Source organism: Rutilus rutilus (assembly GCF_951802725.1).
Source record: "Rutilus rutilus genome assembly, chromosome: 5".
NCBI lineage: Eukaryota > Metazoa > Chordata > Actinopteri > Cypriniformes > Leuciscidae > Rutilus > Rutilus rutilus.
The window spans coordinates 50,226,382-50,241,381 of NC_140213.1; the positions used below are offsets into that span (position 1 = coordinate 50,226,382).

At 39.1% G+C, this 15,000-nt stretch overlaps 1 protein-coding gene across 1 annotated transcript in view; it reads right to left on the bottom strand.

Moving 5' to 3' along the window:
• Positions 1-1,129: 1,129 nt before the first annotated feature.
• LOC311290689 (long-chain fatty acid transport protein 2) overlaps positions 1,130-15,000 on the bottom strand; it is a 26,230-nt gene continuing 12,359 nt past the window's right edge. The window contains exons 7-10 of the mRNA XM_084409346.1: positions 10,057-10,255; positions 3,000-3,097; positions 2,229-2,359; positions 1,130-1,544 (exon numbers count right to left, since the gene is read on the bottom strand). Of these exons, the coding sequence (XP_084265472.1) occupies positions 1,368-1,544; positions 2,229-2,359; positions 3,000-3,097; positions 10,057-10,255 (605 nt within the window). The 3' untranslated portion in view covers positions 1,130-1,367. The remainder of the gene's footprint in view (positions 1,545-2,228; positions 2,360-2,999; positions 3,098-10,056; positions 10,256-15,000) is intronic.

Genomic DNA, 15,000 nt, shown 5'->3' on the forward strand with positions numbered 1-15,000 from the left:
GAGAGGCGCTTGTCACGGCCGCGGCAAGTTTAAAAGGCTGCACTGTACGGTTAGTCACAGGATAAGGAGTCCTCGTCGTCGAAAAAGTCCAAAGTAGATCGTAAAAAACGAAACTTGACTGGAGATTACAAAAAACAAGGGCTAATGTCGGGATAGCTTTTTCCAGGTGGAAAGAGCTAATGCAGGAGAAAGCTTTCAAAAGGGACGCTGAAGTCGCCTGCTTTCTTCTCGACAGGTAAGTCAATGTTACGGTCTTAATTACAAGCTTTTTTTCATTGCTTGGTTGTGTACTTTATTATATTGACAGACAGTATAACTCCATGAAGTGCTATTAAAAGACATCCTGTCATAGCTTTATGGTACGTAACGGCTACCGTAGTTGCAACGCGCATTTGAAAAAGCGAGGCGCTGGAGAGCAGTATTCGTTTGAATGCAAAATACAATTTCACCACTAGATGGGAGAAATTCCTACACACTGTCCCTTTAAGAAGTCTGTAATCATATTCATGTTTCTCATCGGTGTCGGTCGGCGTCTCATCAGTTCTTCAATACAATCCCAGCAAGCAATCTTGCGTTTAAAAAGACGTCTAATAGTCGTCCAAATACAGCGAAGGTTTGGGCTATCAGTGAAAATTTATAGACGTCTAACCAAAGAAATGAAACCAAACACCTTGTAATCACTGTTTAGCTTACATGATGGAATATCATGTGTTGCAAGTTAATTTAGCAAAAATGACATGTAACCAACAGTGTTGGGCAAAGTTACTTTGAAAAGTAATGCATTACAATATTGTGTTACTCTCTTAAAAAGTAACTACTTGCGTTACTTAGTTACTGTTTTAGAAAAGTAATGCGTTACGTTTCAGAACCACTTTCACACCAAAAATGAAATAATAATCCTCAGGCTGAAGGAAATGCAGATTCACGCGTTATTCTGGATAACGGAGGAATAGGATGCAGGAGAGAAACGTTTAACACATTTAGGCCGACTTTTACCAATAAAAAAATAAATGAATCTATAGTCATTTTGCTTATGGTTTAACTGAATAATCGAAGGTCAGAAGCAAGTACAATGGTCATTAAAGTGAGATTAAATGCACAAAAAATATTTGTTTTATTTAACATATTTAGTTATTGGAGGTTCTGATTTTGCATTTGACTTTTTTTATTTTTTTTATTTTGAGGAATACTGAATCTTTTTTGTGCAAGTGAGACGAGTAAATGCTAAATGGGTAAATGGGAAATGTGGCTATTGCTTGCTGGGATGTTAGAATGTTGATCCAAACAATCTCAGTCAGAGATCAGAGTTTGATGCGGTGAGATATGATCTGAGATCAGAGTTTGATGCGGTGAGATATGATCTGAGATCAGAGTTTGATGCGGTGAGATATGATCTGCTGGTAGATGTCCGGGCTCAGCGTGACGTACGACCTCTCTCGCTCACACATGAAGAACATGGAGTCCAAGGTCGTGCTGGGATTGAAGCCAGCCTCCACCAGCCCGAGCTTCAGCTGCTTGAAGGTGCCGGTCACGTCCATCGAGCTCTGGAAACAACAACCGCTTTATTCACAAATACCCAATGAGTTAAAGGGCTGGTTGATTATGATTTGACTTCTCTAACTTTAGTTAGTGTGTAATGTTGCTGTTTGATCATAAACAACATCTGCAAAGTTACAGCGCTCAAAGTTCAGAGCAAAGGGAGATATTTGCTTTTACAGAAATCGCTTTTTAAGAACTACAACAAACGGCTGGTAGAGACTACACCACATTCCTCCCGGGTTAGTGACATCACAAACCCTAGAATGTACATAAACCCCGCCCCCTGAACGTGATTTATAGATTATCAAGACAGGATATGCTAATCAATGACTAGAGGATAACTACACATCAGCTACATAAATTAATCAAACGTCCTGTTGCTTCTACATGTTGTCACTTCTTCTTGAGTCTCTCCATCTTTGTCTGACTCTGGTTAGGTAAGCTCTTGAAGCTCCACCCCCTGTGCCGGTAGCAGCAGCTCATTTGCATTTAAAGGGACACACACAAAAACGGCACGTTTTTTCTCACCCTCAAAAAGTGACAATTTTAACATGCTATAAAAGATATCTGGGGGGTGTTTTGAAATAAAACTTCACACACACACTCTGGGGACATCAGAGACTTATTTTCCCTCTTGTGGAAAGGGCATTATAGGAGCCCTTAAATGAAATGCAGTGCTATAGTTGTACCTGAATGCGTATGAAACGAGGTCGAGCGTAAGAGGGCAGGAACCGGCAGACGTGTGTGAACATCGCATCGCGATCAAACTCCATTCCCTCCGTCAGTTTGAGCGCTGCCATCCCGATCCGACCCTCGTGACCTTCACACACACACACACACCAACATTAGCGGCGTCACACCTGGAGAATAAGGCTGCACGATTAATCGCAATTTCCATGTAATCGCTCTTAAACCAGTGTGACTTATTGCGATTTTGAAAGGGGGATATATGGCGCGTGTGTGTGTGTGTGTGTGTGTGTGTGTGAGACGCCCTCAGGTGTTCAGAGGGATATATGGTGTGCGTGCATGTGTGTGTGTGTGTGTGTGTGTGTGTGTGTGTGTGTGTGTGTGTGTGTGTGTGAGAGACTCTGGTGTTCAGAGGGATATATGGTGTGTGTGTGTGTGTGTGTGTGTGTGTGTGTGTGTGAGAGACTCTGGTGTTCAGAGGGATATATGGCGTGTGTGTGTGTGTGTGTGTGTGTGTGTGTGTGTGTGAGAGACTCTGGTGTTCAGAGGGATATATGGCGTGTGTGTGTGTGTGTGTGTGTGTGTGTGTGTGTGTGTGTGTGTGTGTGTGTGTGTGTGTGTGAGAGACTCTGGTGTTCAGAGGGACATATGGTGTGTGTGTGTGTGTGTGAGACTCTGGTGTTCAGATGGAGTATTTATATCGATCAGCCGCTCCACTGACAAACTGAGCAGAAAGTAATCGCAGCCTTTGCTAAATCACGGTTTCATCAGACCTGGAACACAAACTCCGTAGACGTTTCCCTCCTGGATGAACGGGAGCGTGCCGATGATGTCCGAGACTTCAGTGGTGGCCACGTTCTCTCCCTTCCACCTGCTCTCACACACACACACACACACACACACACACACACACACACACACACAGGTTTGTTTTGCTACACTTGTGAGGACATTCCATAGGCATAATGGATATATGGATAATATAATGGATGTACAGATGGTGGACAACCAGAATGAGACTTTTACCGCCGCCGTTCCCGCGGCGGCAAAATTGGGATGTGTATTTGCTGCCTTTTACCGCTGAGTGGCGCTGTAATCACAGACTTTGAAAAGTGTCAGTTTATTCTCTTTATGACGTAATCTGCCGCGGCAGTAATCTGAGCTGAGAGGCCACAGATAAATTCAAGATAAATATTGTGGTCAGGGCCGGCTCTAGCCCTTTGGTTGCCCTAGGCAAGATTGAGTTTTTGCGCCCCCCCCCCCCGCTCTTTATAAGAAAATAAGAAAATTGATAAGTGTCAAGCCTTTATTTGTTATAATTTTGATGATTATGGCTTACAGCTTATGAAAACCCCAAATCAAAATCACAGAAAATTAGAATTGATATGAATTGATATGTCATAAGCTGTAAGCCATAACAAAGTCTTGAAATATCTCACTTTGCATGTAATGAGAGATATAATATATTAGTTTCACCTTATAAGTTGAATAATTGAAATAAATGAACTTTTGCACGATATTCTAATTTTTCGAGTTTCACCTGTAGTCACTCCAACACTTCAACAAGCAAAATATTACTTAAATGATACACTCTAATAAATTGCACATACAAAAATGCTACAAAGAATGTTCATTGATGAACAAACAAAAATGCTCTAATAGTCACTCCAACACTTCAACAAGCAAATTATGACTTGAAGAATCAACTGTAAATTGTTTAAATTCTACAAAGAATGTTCAAGGATATTTACCAAATTGGATTAATTTAAGCAAATTATGACCATTAAACTGGTTTAACTATACCTTCTACAAACAAATGTGCTATTATGGATAATGTATGTACCACTACAAAATTAAAATATTTAAGTTCTTTTAGTTCTATCTCAAATAATAAAATATTAACAGTTGTTTCTGCCATTTCTATTCACCTTCAAAGTAACTAGCTAGCAAACTATAGCTTAGTGACAGCAATGAGACGTCCAATATGTGATGTAGGCTACAATACTAAGTAAATTTATCTCATTGGACACCTTAATAGCTAAGATGAGAAGACTTACTCTATACTGAGCTTTATTTTTTATCTTCTTCCTTTCTCCGTTTTCGTCCCTGTGCACCAGAGGTTTAGACCGCTTCATTTTCGATCAACGCGCCAGCAGCTGAGCACTTCCCTAACGTAACGTAACGCAACCCTCCCGCCCCCCGCCAATCCAGAAATGGTCGACAAAAATCATAAATTCAATCTAATAAGTAATTAAACGTGTGGTTGAGGGGCGCCCTTTGATCATGTTTAATAAACATGTTTTATTTCGCGTTTCGTTCTAATTTTATGATTAATATGGGAAGTAGATAGGGCGACACTAGAGTGCGTGCGCGCCCCCAACACATTTGTCGCCCTAGGCAACCGCCTAGTTCGCCTATAGCAATCGCCGGCCCTGATTGTGGTTAAACGAATTCAAATTCATTAAATTTAAACAAAGTAGACACGTTAAAAGTGTGTGCCCAGTTTTTCTATAATTTAGAAAGGCTATGTCAATAGGTTACTTGTCATTTACTTACATAAAATTAAAACATTTTCAGGACTTGCAGTTACTAACCGATGTTAGTCGGTTTAAGCATTCTTTGTTATATTCAGAATTAAATAGGCTTACATGTTGTTATGATTATCAATTGAATTATTTAATAAATAATCAACCACAATGCCTATTACTGCCGCAGCAAAAATAAACCAGTCGAATTTCAAAGTCGTTCGCGAAATGACTAGGCTATACCGGGTGCCGCAAGTGACAGGGCAAAACAGCAGCAACTGCGGCATTTTAAAAGGTAAGTTTCCTATCTGTTTATTTAAAAAAAAAATTTTGAAAAAATAAATAAATAAACATGGCGCAAGATCTTGTAAAAAAAAAAAAATCATTATTTGAACAAAAATGAGACTGATTGAATATGTAAAAATATAAACAAACAAAGTAGAGAATAAAACAAACTTTTAGGGAAAAAATATAGGCCTATTATGCTACAACAAAATTGGTTAACATTAACGAAAGCAAAATATGTAAAAATACATTTAAAACAAAATAAAACAAAACAAATTCGTGGCCGAATTCAAATCGGTTCAAATACCGAACAAACAGTAGTAGACCTAGGCTATTCAGACCATAGCTCTGTGGTCAATGCATTAACAATAGCCTATCGGAGCTTCAAACGATCTGAGATCGAATCTCAGTGTAGCTGGCAGTGTTTATGTTTTTCCGTTCTTGATGCGTAAAAATGCATCTGTTTATTAAAGTCAATCGTCTTGTTTAATTATCAATTGTACATTACAACATAAATTTGCAACATTCCAGTTGTGCCGCTGCAAAGACGACACATCTGATGAAGGAAGACTGTCAGCCGATTGCACCAGAAAATGAAGATGATGAAGCTCGTCTTTAATCTGCTAAATTATTTTTTTTGTGTGTGTGAATCATTCACGAGATTGAGATGACTGACAGTGATACCCGGCCATAGCAACGGAAGACATTTTTCAAAACAGATCGAAAAAATCAGAAAAATACTTTCAATACAGTATTAGCCTACTTTCAATTAAAAAAATAAACTGAAAATGTAAAAGAAAAAGAAAATAAATTAAGTTTGAAAACCCATCGCACATTTCAAGGTATGAATAAAGTGTCGGGACAGTTTATTTATTTAAACAGGGTTGCATCGATAGAGTTTATTCCCTTTGTGATGCAAAATAAGAAACACAGAATCTTATTCTTGCAACATTTTAAATTTCTATTGTCAAAGAAATTGCAGCTAAATTAAAAAATTAAAACGGTACAAAACGAAAAAAGTTCAAAGCAACATAAATTAAGAACAGGCGTTTTTCTTTGCCTCTCTCGCGCTGGATATTTTTTTACTAAGTTTGGTCTCCCTCACTGCGCGCGGCGGGTCTTTCTCGAAATTAAGCATTAATAATACAGCTGATAATACTGTATATGTCGCTGTGTGTCATCCACACAAATCACGAAAGAAAAAATCGAAAAAAATGTGTTAATTTAATTTGTAGAGGATTTTTTTTTAACTCAAACATTAACACTGAAATAAATGAAACTAAATTATTGTAATTTTTTTGGCACACCACGACGAGTGGCGCTATGCATTGTTCTAAAGCCAGGTTTTATTCTAGCATGTTGAATTAGTGTTGGACAAACGCGGCGGCGCGTTCATTTGAATGAAGAGCGTTTGAGCGAACACACACTGGAACGTTAGGCCATGTCGCAACGAGTGAATCGTGGCCGAGTGGTTGAACTTACGTTACGATCATATAGATGACACGGGTTCGAATCCCGAACTAACTTGGACTACTGATATTTTTATATTAGCCTATTAATGCGTTTAAACGACAAACAATAAAATCAGAACCAGTATTCTGTTGCGTTCATGGTTTCAGTGGCAGTAACAAATAGCTTTTGTTCCTTCAAAGATACAACATGCCTTGCTGAATTCACCTTACAATAAAACGAGGTGGGTCGCGAATTAAAGAGCTCTGTATCTGCTAAATTGAAATTGTGTGTGGAAAACCTTTAAATACAATCAATAAAACTACAATTTAATAAGATATAGGGCCTACTGTACATAGGCTATGGACTTTTGGAGATTTTGAGATTAATCCTTAAAAGAATTTAGCCTTTGCCTGCTCATCAGGCTGGCTCCGACACTCTCCATATGAAAGACGGAACATTAACACCTCTGTCCTGCACCCCCACGATAAAGCAACTATTGCCTTCTCCAAACCCCCCACAGGCTAGCTGAGTTTGCAAAACAAAACAAAGAGTTTGCCACTTGTTGTGGTGTGCCAAAACACTTAATTATAAACTTAAATATTTCATTCAAAACAATCTCAAAACGCTTTGTGACATTTTGAAAAGCCGTGGATGCATTACTGCCACTGAAACCATGAACGCAACAGAATACTGGTTCTGATTTTATTGTTTGTCGTTTAAACGCATTAATGCATTAATAGGCTAATATAAAAATATCAGTAGTCCAAGTTAGTTCGGGATTCGAACCCGTGTCATCTAAATGATCGTAACGTAAGTTCAACCACTCGGCCACGATTCACTCGTTGCGACATGGCCTAACGTTCCAGTGTGTGTTCGCTCAAACGCTCTTCATTCAAATGAACGCGCCGCCGCGTTTGTCCAACACTAATTCAACATGCCAGAATAAAACCTGGCTTTAGAACAATGCATAGCGCCACTCGTCGTGGTGTGCCAAAAATTTTTACAATAATTTAGTTTCATTTATTTCAGTGTTAATGTTTGAGTTAAAAAAAATCCTCTACAAATTAAATTAACACAAAGTCGGCTATAAGAGTCCTTTATAGGCTACGTAAAAAAGCAAAGGGCTTACAGTCTTAACATTTAGGCTACTTTTCTTAAATTCGATACATTTATTTTCAGTAGGGCCTAATAAATTTGTAGGGATGTAATTTCAGTATGCTTTACCAACGCTATGTATTCAGTTAAAGTTCCAAGAGGTCTGGTCTCTATATTTCCTTCCCAGCTGACACTAATATGCAAGTGCACAGCAAAAATCACAACTTGTGCTTGCTGCGAACGCAAGTTATTTAAGGTGTCTCAACTGTACAGTCTACCCTACAATGTGAATTCGTTACAAGGTTTCATTTAATTAAATTAATGTGCAGCAATTTGTACAAATAGATTCTATAGGCCTACTATACTGTTGTAGCCATTAAATAATCTCATTTAGTATCATATTTGTTAAAATATTATAATGTTATTTTTTTCCATCTATGTTGAATATGAAAAGTGAACAGCACGAGTAAGATAGGATGCATTATATCGAGAGATGGATATGGAGTGGGTCAGACATGATTTTGACCACTTCATTACGTTTTGTTTAGTAGAAAACCTTTCTTTAAAGTGAATTTCGTTTTCTATAAATTGTATCTTAATTTTAATCAATTTTTCATCAACCAATTGCCTGTATTTAAATAAGTAAGAGAAGCAAATATAACAGACTCTAATCATGGAGGCGCGGTCACTTGCGTTGCACGTCAGCTGGAGCGCATCTCATCCTAACTTAACGAAACTCAGCGTATGCCTCACACAGACATGATAAATACATCAAATACACAAAGCTTGAAATGTCTTCAAACGAAATAATTCAAAACGAAAAGAAAAAGGCTACTCTCTGATTATGTCTATATGTGCATTTCTCTCTAGGTGCGTTCACTACAAATATGGCGATCGTCAACTTCATCTTTGTAGTCGACACTGTCAGAAAACACTAGTTTATTGATAAAAATCAATGCACGCATCACCGGATTTACAAATAGGCTACACATCTTGTTTGTTGCACGCACACATTATGTCGAAAAAACGAAATATTATGTTGAAATAACATTATTATTAATAATACATCTTTTAGAATATTTGATTAAATGCTGATTGTTGCGCTTGTTCAATTTAATAAAATTAAAACTTTAATTGTGATAATTAAAATAATTGAAAATTAAATATTTAGTGGCCAAGTTTTGCTAATTTATTATATAGGCTATTATATGCCTATTGCCTATATTAAGTAGGTCATATTAAGACAAGGCATATATTAGTTATTTTAGCTGTTATGAGAAAAATAAATCTAACGAAATCTAAAATCTAAATCTAATAAATCAAAATATATATATATATATATATATATATATATATATATATATATATATATATAACGCCAGTTCAACATGCCAGAATAAAACCTGATTTTTGAACAATGCGTAACGCCACTCGGCCTGGTGTGCCAAAACACTACATTTTAAACTTCAATGTTTAATTCAAAACAATCTCAAAACGCGTTGTGACATTTTTTTGTTCCGAGTAATCTCTCAAAAATTATGCCACACTACTCCATGTATTTTTTTTAAGGACTGCTTTTGAAATCACTATAAATTACTATGCAATTGTATCGCTCACGAGAGCTCTTCATTTATCTAATTCCTCAATAGAATAGTAAAAATATTCCGCGTCATTGCTCCTAATATCGTCTCTATTTTTAACTTTTGATTCTATTTTTTCAGTTCTAAAATTTATTCTATATTTGGTTCTATTCTGTTGTAGCCTAATAGGCCTATTTATATATATGAAAAATATGCCTATTAGGCTTAGGGTTTTATATTTAACCCACTTACATTTTAAAATGCGGAAATTGCTGCTGTTTTGCACAATGTCCCTTTGCGCCACCTGGCGGTCATTTCGGGAACGACTTTGAAATGCGGCTGGTTTATTTTCGCCGCGGTGATTTCGCCGCGGCAGCTGGCGCGGCGGTAATAGGCATTTTGGTTGTCCACCATCTGTATATTCTGTCCTCTTACACTAACCCTACCCATCACACACACACACACACACACACACACACACACACACACACACACTAACCCGACCCCTAAACCTGCCCATCACAGAAAACTTTATGCATTTTTACATTTTTAATAAAACACTGTTTAGTGATTTTAAAGCCATTTGAAATACGAGGACTCAGGAAATGTCCTCATGAATCACGTTCAAGTTGTAATACCAGTGTAATACCAGTGTAACACCAGTGTAATGCCAGTGTAACGCCAGTGTAACACCAGTGTAACACCAGTGTAACACCAGTGTAATGCCAGTGTAACGCCAGTGTAACACCAGTGTAACACCAGTGTAACACCCATGTCATTATACACATTTCTGTCCTCATAAATCACACACACACACACACACACACACACACACACACACACACACACACACACACACACACACACACACACACACACACACACACACACACCTGAATGTGTCTCCCACTCGGTCCTGGAAGTAGATGAAGTTGTCGTGGTCGATCTTCAGCAGGTCTCCGCTGTTGAAGTACAGGTCTCCGCTCTTCAGGACGTCCCGCAGACGCTTCTTCTCCGTTTGCTGCTGGTTCTGCGCGTAACCCACGAACGGAGCGAGTCCGGTGATCTCACACACCAGCAGCCCCGTCTGTCCTGGACACACAGCAACACTGACTCCATGCTTTAAAGGAGTCGTTCACTTCAGAGTTTAAATCTCCTGATAGTTTACTCTCCTCCACCTCATCCAAGATGTTCATGTCTTTCTTTCTTCAGTGGAAAAGAAATGAAGGTTTTTGAGGAAAACATTCCAGGATGTTTCTCCATATAGTGACTTCAATGGGGTCCAACGGGTCGAAGGTCCAGATGTGAGTTTCGGTTCGTCTGAAATCGTTGTTTTACCTTTTATTTATAATTTTTCTTTGTAAATGGCGTTTGACTCAGTCTTTGCAGGTTCTCTTTGTAAACACTGGGTCTGTTCTTCCTCCTACGTCACGCTTGACCTTTCAACCTGATCACGTAATGTGTGTCGCATCACAGCGAGTGCAAGACCAGCATCTGTGGTTATAAGTATATAAATGTTTATTTCTTTATAAAATGTCCGCTGGTTTGTCTAGTGTCATGATTCCTGTCTTGTGTTCCCCTTGTCTTGTGTGGACTTTTGTTATTTCCTGTGCCATGTTTTGTAGTCCTTTGTAGTTTCTTGTTTATTAGTCTCCCCAGGTGTTTCTGATTAGCCACGCCCCCTTGTTATCTTGTCTAGCTTGTTTGCCTGTGTTTAAACCTCTGTGCTTCAGTTGTTGTTTGTCGGTCGTTGTAGCTGTTGCTTGTTCCTGTTCCATGTTCCGTTGTTTGCCCTGGATTACCTGTTTGTTAGGGTTAGGGTTAGCCCAGGGATGGGCAACTTCGGTCCTGGAGGGCCACTGTCCTACAGAGTTTAGCTTCAACCCTAATCAAACACACCTGAACAAGCTAATCAAGGTCCTCAGGATTACTAGAAAATTACAGGCAGGTGATTTTTTTAGGGTTGGAGCTAAACTCTGTAGAACAGTGGCCCTCCAGGACCGAAGTTGCCCACCCCTGGGTTAGCCTGTCTAGATAAGACTCTTATTCCTCGGCTGGATCGTGTCGAGACTTTGAAGCTGCACTGAAACTCACATCTGGACCTTCGACCCGTTGGACCCCATTGAAGTCACTATATGGAGGAACATCCTGGAGTGTTTTCCTCAAAAACCTTCATTTCTTTTCCTCTGAAGAAAGAAACACATGAACATCTTGGATGACGTGGAGGAGAGTACACTATCAGGAGATTTAAACTCTGAAGTGAAATAATCCTTTTAGCTGAAATATGATGGTTTCATATATAACTGATGAGCTTTGCATCAACACTCCGATTTGATGAAGTTTGCATCATTTATTCTGTTATTTTCCTGTTTTACTGCGAAGCTGCTTTAAAACATTAGAGATATAGAGATATGTAAATAACGCTGACTTGAAGCTCGGCCAGCGTCAGAGAGACTTTAAGGGAAAATATTCGCAGATTTACGGAGCCCCCCTAGTCCCACTTTGTCAAAAAAATTAATTATAACTATCTCGTGGCCTCAAGATAGTATCTCGTGGCCTCAAGATAGTAACTCGTGGCCTCAAGATAGTAACTCGTGGCCTCAAGATACTATCTCGTGGCCTCAAGATAGTAACTCGTGGCCTCAAGATAGTAACTCGTGGCCTCAAGATAGTATCTCGTGGCCTCAAGATAGTAACTCGTGGCCTCAAGTTAGTAACTCGTGGCCTCAAGATAGTAACTCGTGGCCTCAAGATAGTAACTCGTGGCCTCAAGATAGTAACTCGTGGCCTCAAGATAGTAACTCGTGGCCTCAAGATAGTAACTCGTGGCCTCAAGATACTATCTCGTGGCCTCAAGTTAGTAACTCGTGGCCTCAAGATAGTAACTCGTGGCCTCAAGATAGTAACTCGTGGCCTCAAGATAGTGACTCGTGGCCTCAAGATAGTAACTCGTGGCCTCAAGATACTATCTCGTGGCCTCAAGATAGTAACTCGTGGCCTCAAGATAGTAAATCGTGGCCTCAAGATAGTATCTCGTGGCCTCAAGATAGTAACTCGTGGCCTCAAGTTAGTAACTCGTGGCCTCAAGATAGTAACTCGTGGCCTCAAGATAGTAACTCGTGGCCTCAAGATAGTAACTCGTGGCCTCAAGATAGTAACTCGATAGTAACTCGTGGCCTCAAGATACTATCTCGTGGCCTCAAGTTAGTAACTCGTGGCCTCAAGATAGTAACTCGTGGCCTTACTAAGTTAGTAACTTGTGGCCTCAAGATACTAACTCATGGCCTCAAGATAGTAACTCGTGGCCTCAAGATAGTATCTCATGGCCTCAAGATAGTAACTCCTGGCCTCAAGATAGTAACTCGTGGCCTCAAGATAGTAACTCGTGGCCTCAAGATAGTAACTCCTGGCCTCAAGATAGTATCTCATGGCCTCAAGATAGTAACTCCTGGCCTCAAGATAGTAACTCGTGGCCTCAAGATAGTAACTTGTGGCCTCAAGATAGTATCTCATGGCCTCAAGATAGTATCTCATGGCCTCAAGATAGTAACTCCTGGCCTCAAGATAGTATCTCATGGCCTCAAGATAGTAACTCGTGGCCTCAAGATAGTAACTCCTGGCCTCAAGATAGTATCTCATGGCCTCAAGATAGTAACTCCTGGCCTCAAGATAGTATCTCATGGCCTCAAGATAGTAACTCCTGGCCTCAAGATAGTAACTCGTGGCCTCAAGATAGTATCTCATGGCCTCAAGATAGTAACTCCTGGCCTCAAGATAGTAACTCGTGGCCTCAAGATAGTAACTTGTGGCCTCAAGATAGTAACTCGTGGCCTCAAGATACTATCTCGTGGCCTCAAGTTAGTAACTCGTGGCCTCAAGATAGTAACTCGTGGCCTCAAGATAGTAACTCGTGGCCTCAAGTTAGTAACTCGTGGCCTCAAGATAGTAACTCGTGGCCTCAAGATACTAACTCGTGGCCTCAAGATACTAACTCGTGGCCTCAAGATACTAACTCGTGGCCTCAAGATAGTAACTCGTGGCCTCAAGATAGTATCTCATGGCCTCAAGATAGTAACTCCTGGCCTCAAGATAGTAACTCGTGGCCTCAAGATAGTAACTCCTGGCCTCAAGATAGTATCTCATGGCCTCAAGATAGTAACTCCTGGCCTCAAGATAGTAACTCCTGGCCTCAAGATAGTAACTCGTGGCCTCAAGATAGTAACTCGTGGCCTCAAGATACTATCTCGTGGCCTCAAGATAGTAAAGTGTCTGACACATGGACCCTTTGTAATTAAACTGGACCCTGTAGTGCAATACTTCACATTCTGTGCAATATTCTCTGTTTTAATATTCAGTGTGCAATATAGTTTGCTGCAGTTCTGCTTCTATTTATTTACTAGTACTGTAAATCTTGTAAATCTTGTAGGCTGCATATCCATAGTCCTTTATAATTCTTCTTCATATTTTATAGCCTGTATTTATACTTTTTACATGTATATACTTGTTTATTAATAATATAACTTCTATTATTATTTATATTCCTTTAAATGTCTTAATGTGCACATCAACTGTGACACAAGAATTGTCCCCCGGGTTATCAATAGCATCAATAAAGATCAATAAAGTATTTCTGATTCTGATTTTAAGTTAGCCTATAGTGGAGTGTGCAGACTGGTTCATTAATTATTGAAGTGTTTCACATTTTGGTAGTTTTGAATGTAAGAAAAGCATGTGTCCGTGTAGCCTACAAAAAAACGTCAGCAGAGGGCGTTCTAGGCTTAGGTCACGGTACCTCCGTCTGGCTGTATTTCCATATGTGTATTTCCCAGTATTTCCCAGTTGACGGCAAGGAGCTGTAGAAGAACAGCAGATGATCATATGAATCATTGTGACGGCTTTACAGAGGTAAGAGTGTTTTAATTAGCACGGTGAACATTTAGTTAGATGGCAAATTACTGAGTTAAGATAACTGCAAGGCTAGCTAGGTGTTCGAGCTGGAAGCATTAGCGATTAGCATATAAGTTAAGCAGGCTAATTCAACGTTAACGGCTTAGGCTAACGGTTCTTTAGCCTCGGTAAAGTTAGGTAAAATTTGTAACGTTAGTAACAGGGACAAAGCCCGGCAGTTCATGTGGTGTTGTTCTATTTAGTTAACGTTAACTGATGGTGTCAACACTAGTTTTTGGCCATTGACTATTAGTGGATGCAGTGAAATATCAGTTATGTCTGTGTATCAAGTAATCATATAATAATAATAATAATAATAATACATTTAATTTATATAGCGCTTTTCAATAAACTCAAAGACTGTTTATATGAGACCATAATAAGAACACACTAGGGGTGTAACGATACCTTCACGTCACGATTCGATACATATCGCGATACTGAACTCCCGATACACTATTATTGCCGATACTCCAAGACATGTTAAAAGGTGAACAAAAAATTAACTGTTGATTAAAATGCTAAATTTGTTTTACATTGTGTGTGTAAATGAATAGGCTTGAACTTGGTGCTGGAAACACAATGCACAGGACAATAGAGACACCAGAATAACAATATTCATGATTCTGAAGCTGAAAATACAGAATTATTATTTTAGACGAATATGCTTTCAATCTTTACAGACTAGATGTATTTAAAATAATGCCAGTCAATTTGTACTGGTAATATTAGACATTTGGCATTATCAGAACACACAAATATTCCTCCATTGCATTATTATACACTATATTCAACATTATATATAGTAGTTTAATGTAGTACTGACACTAAAACTCTGAAAACTTTCTCACACAGTAATTATTATTTTAGGTTAACTATCCACGATACAT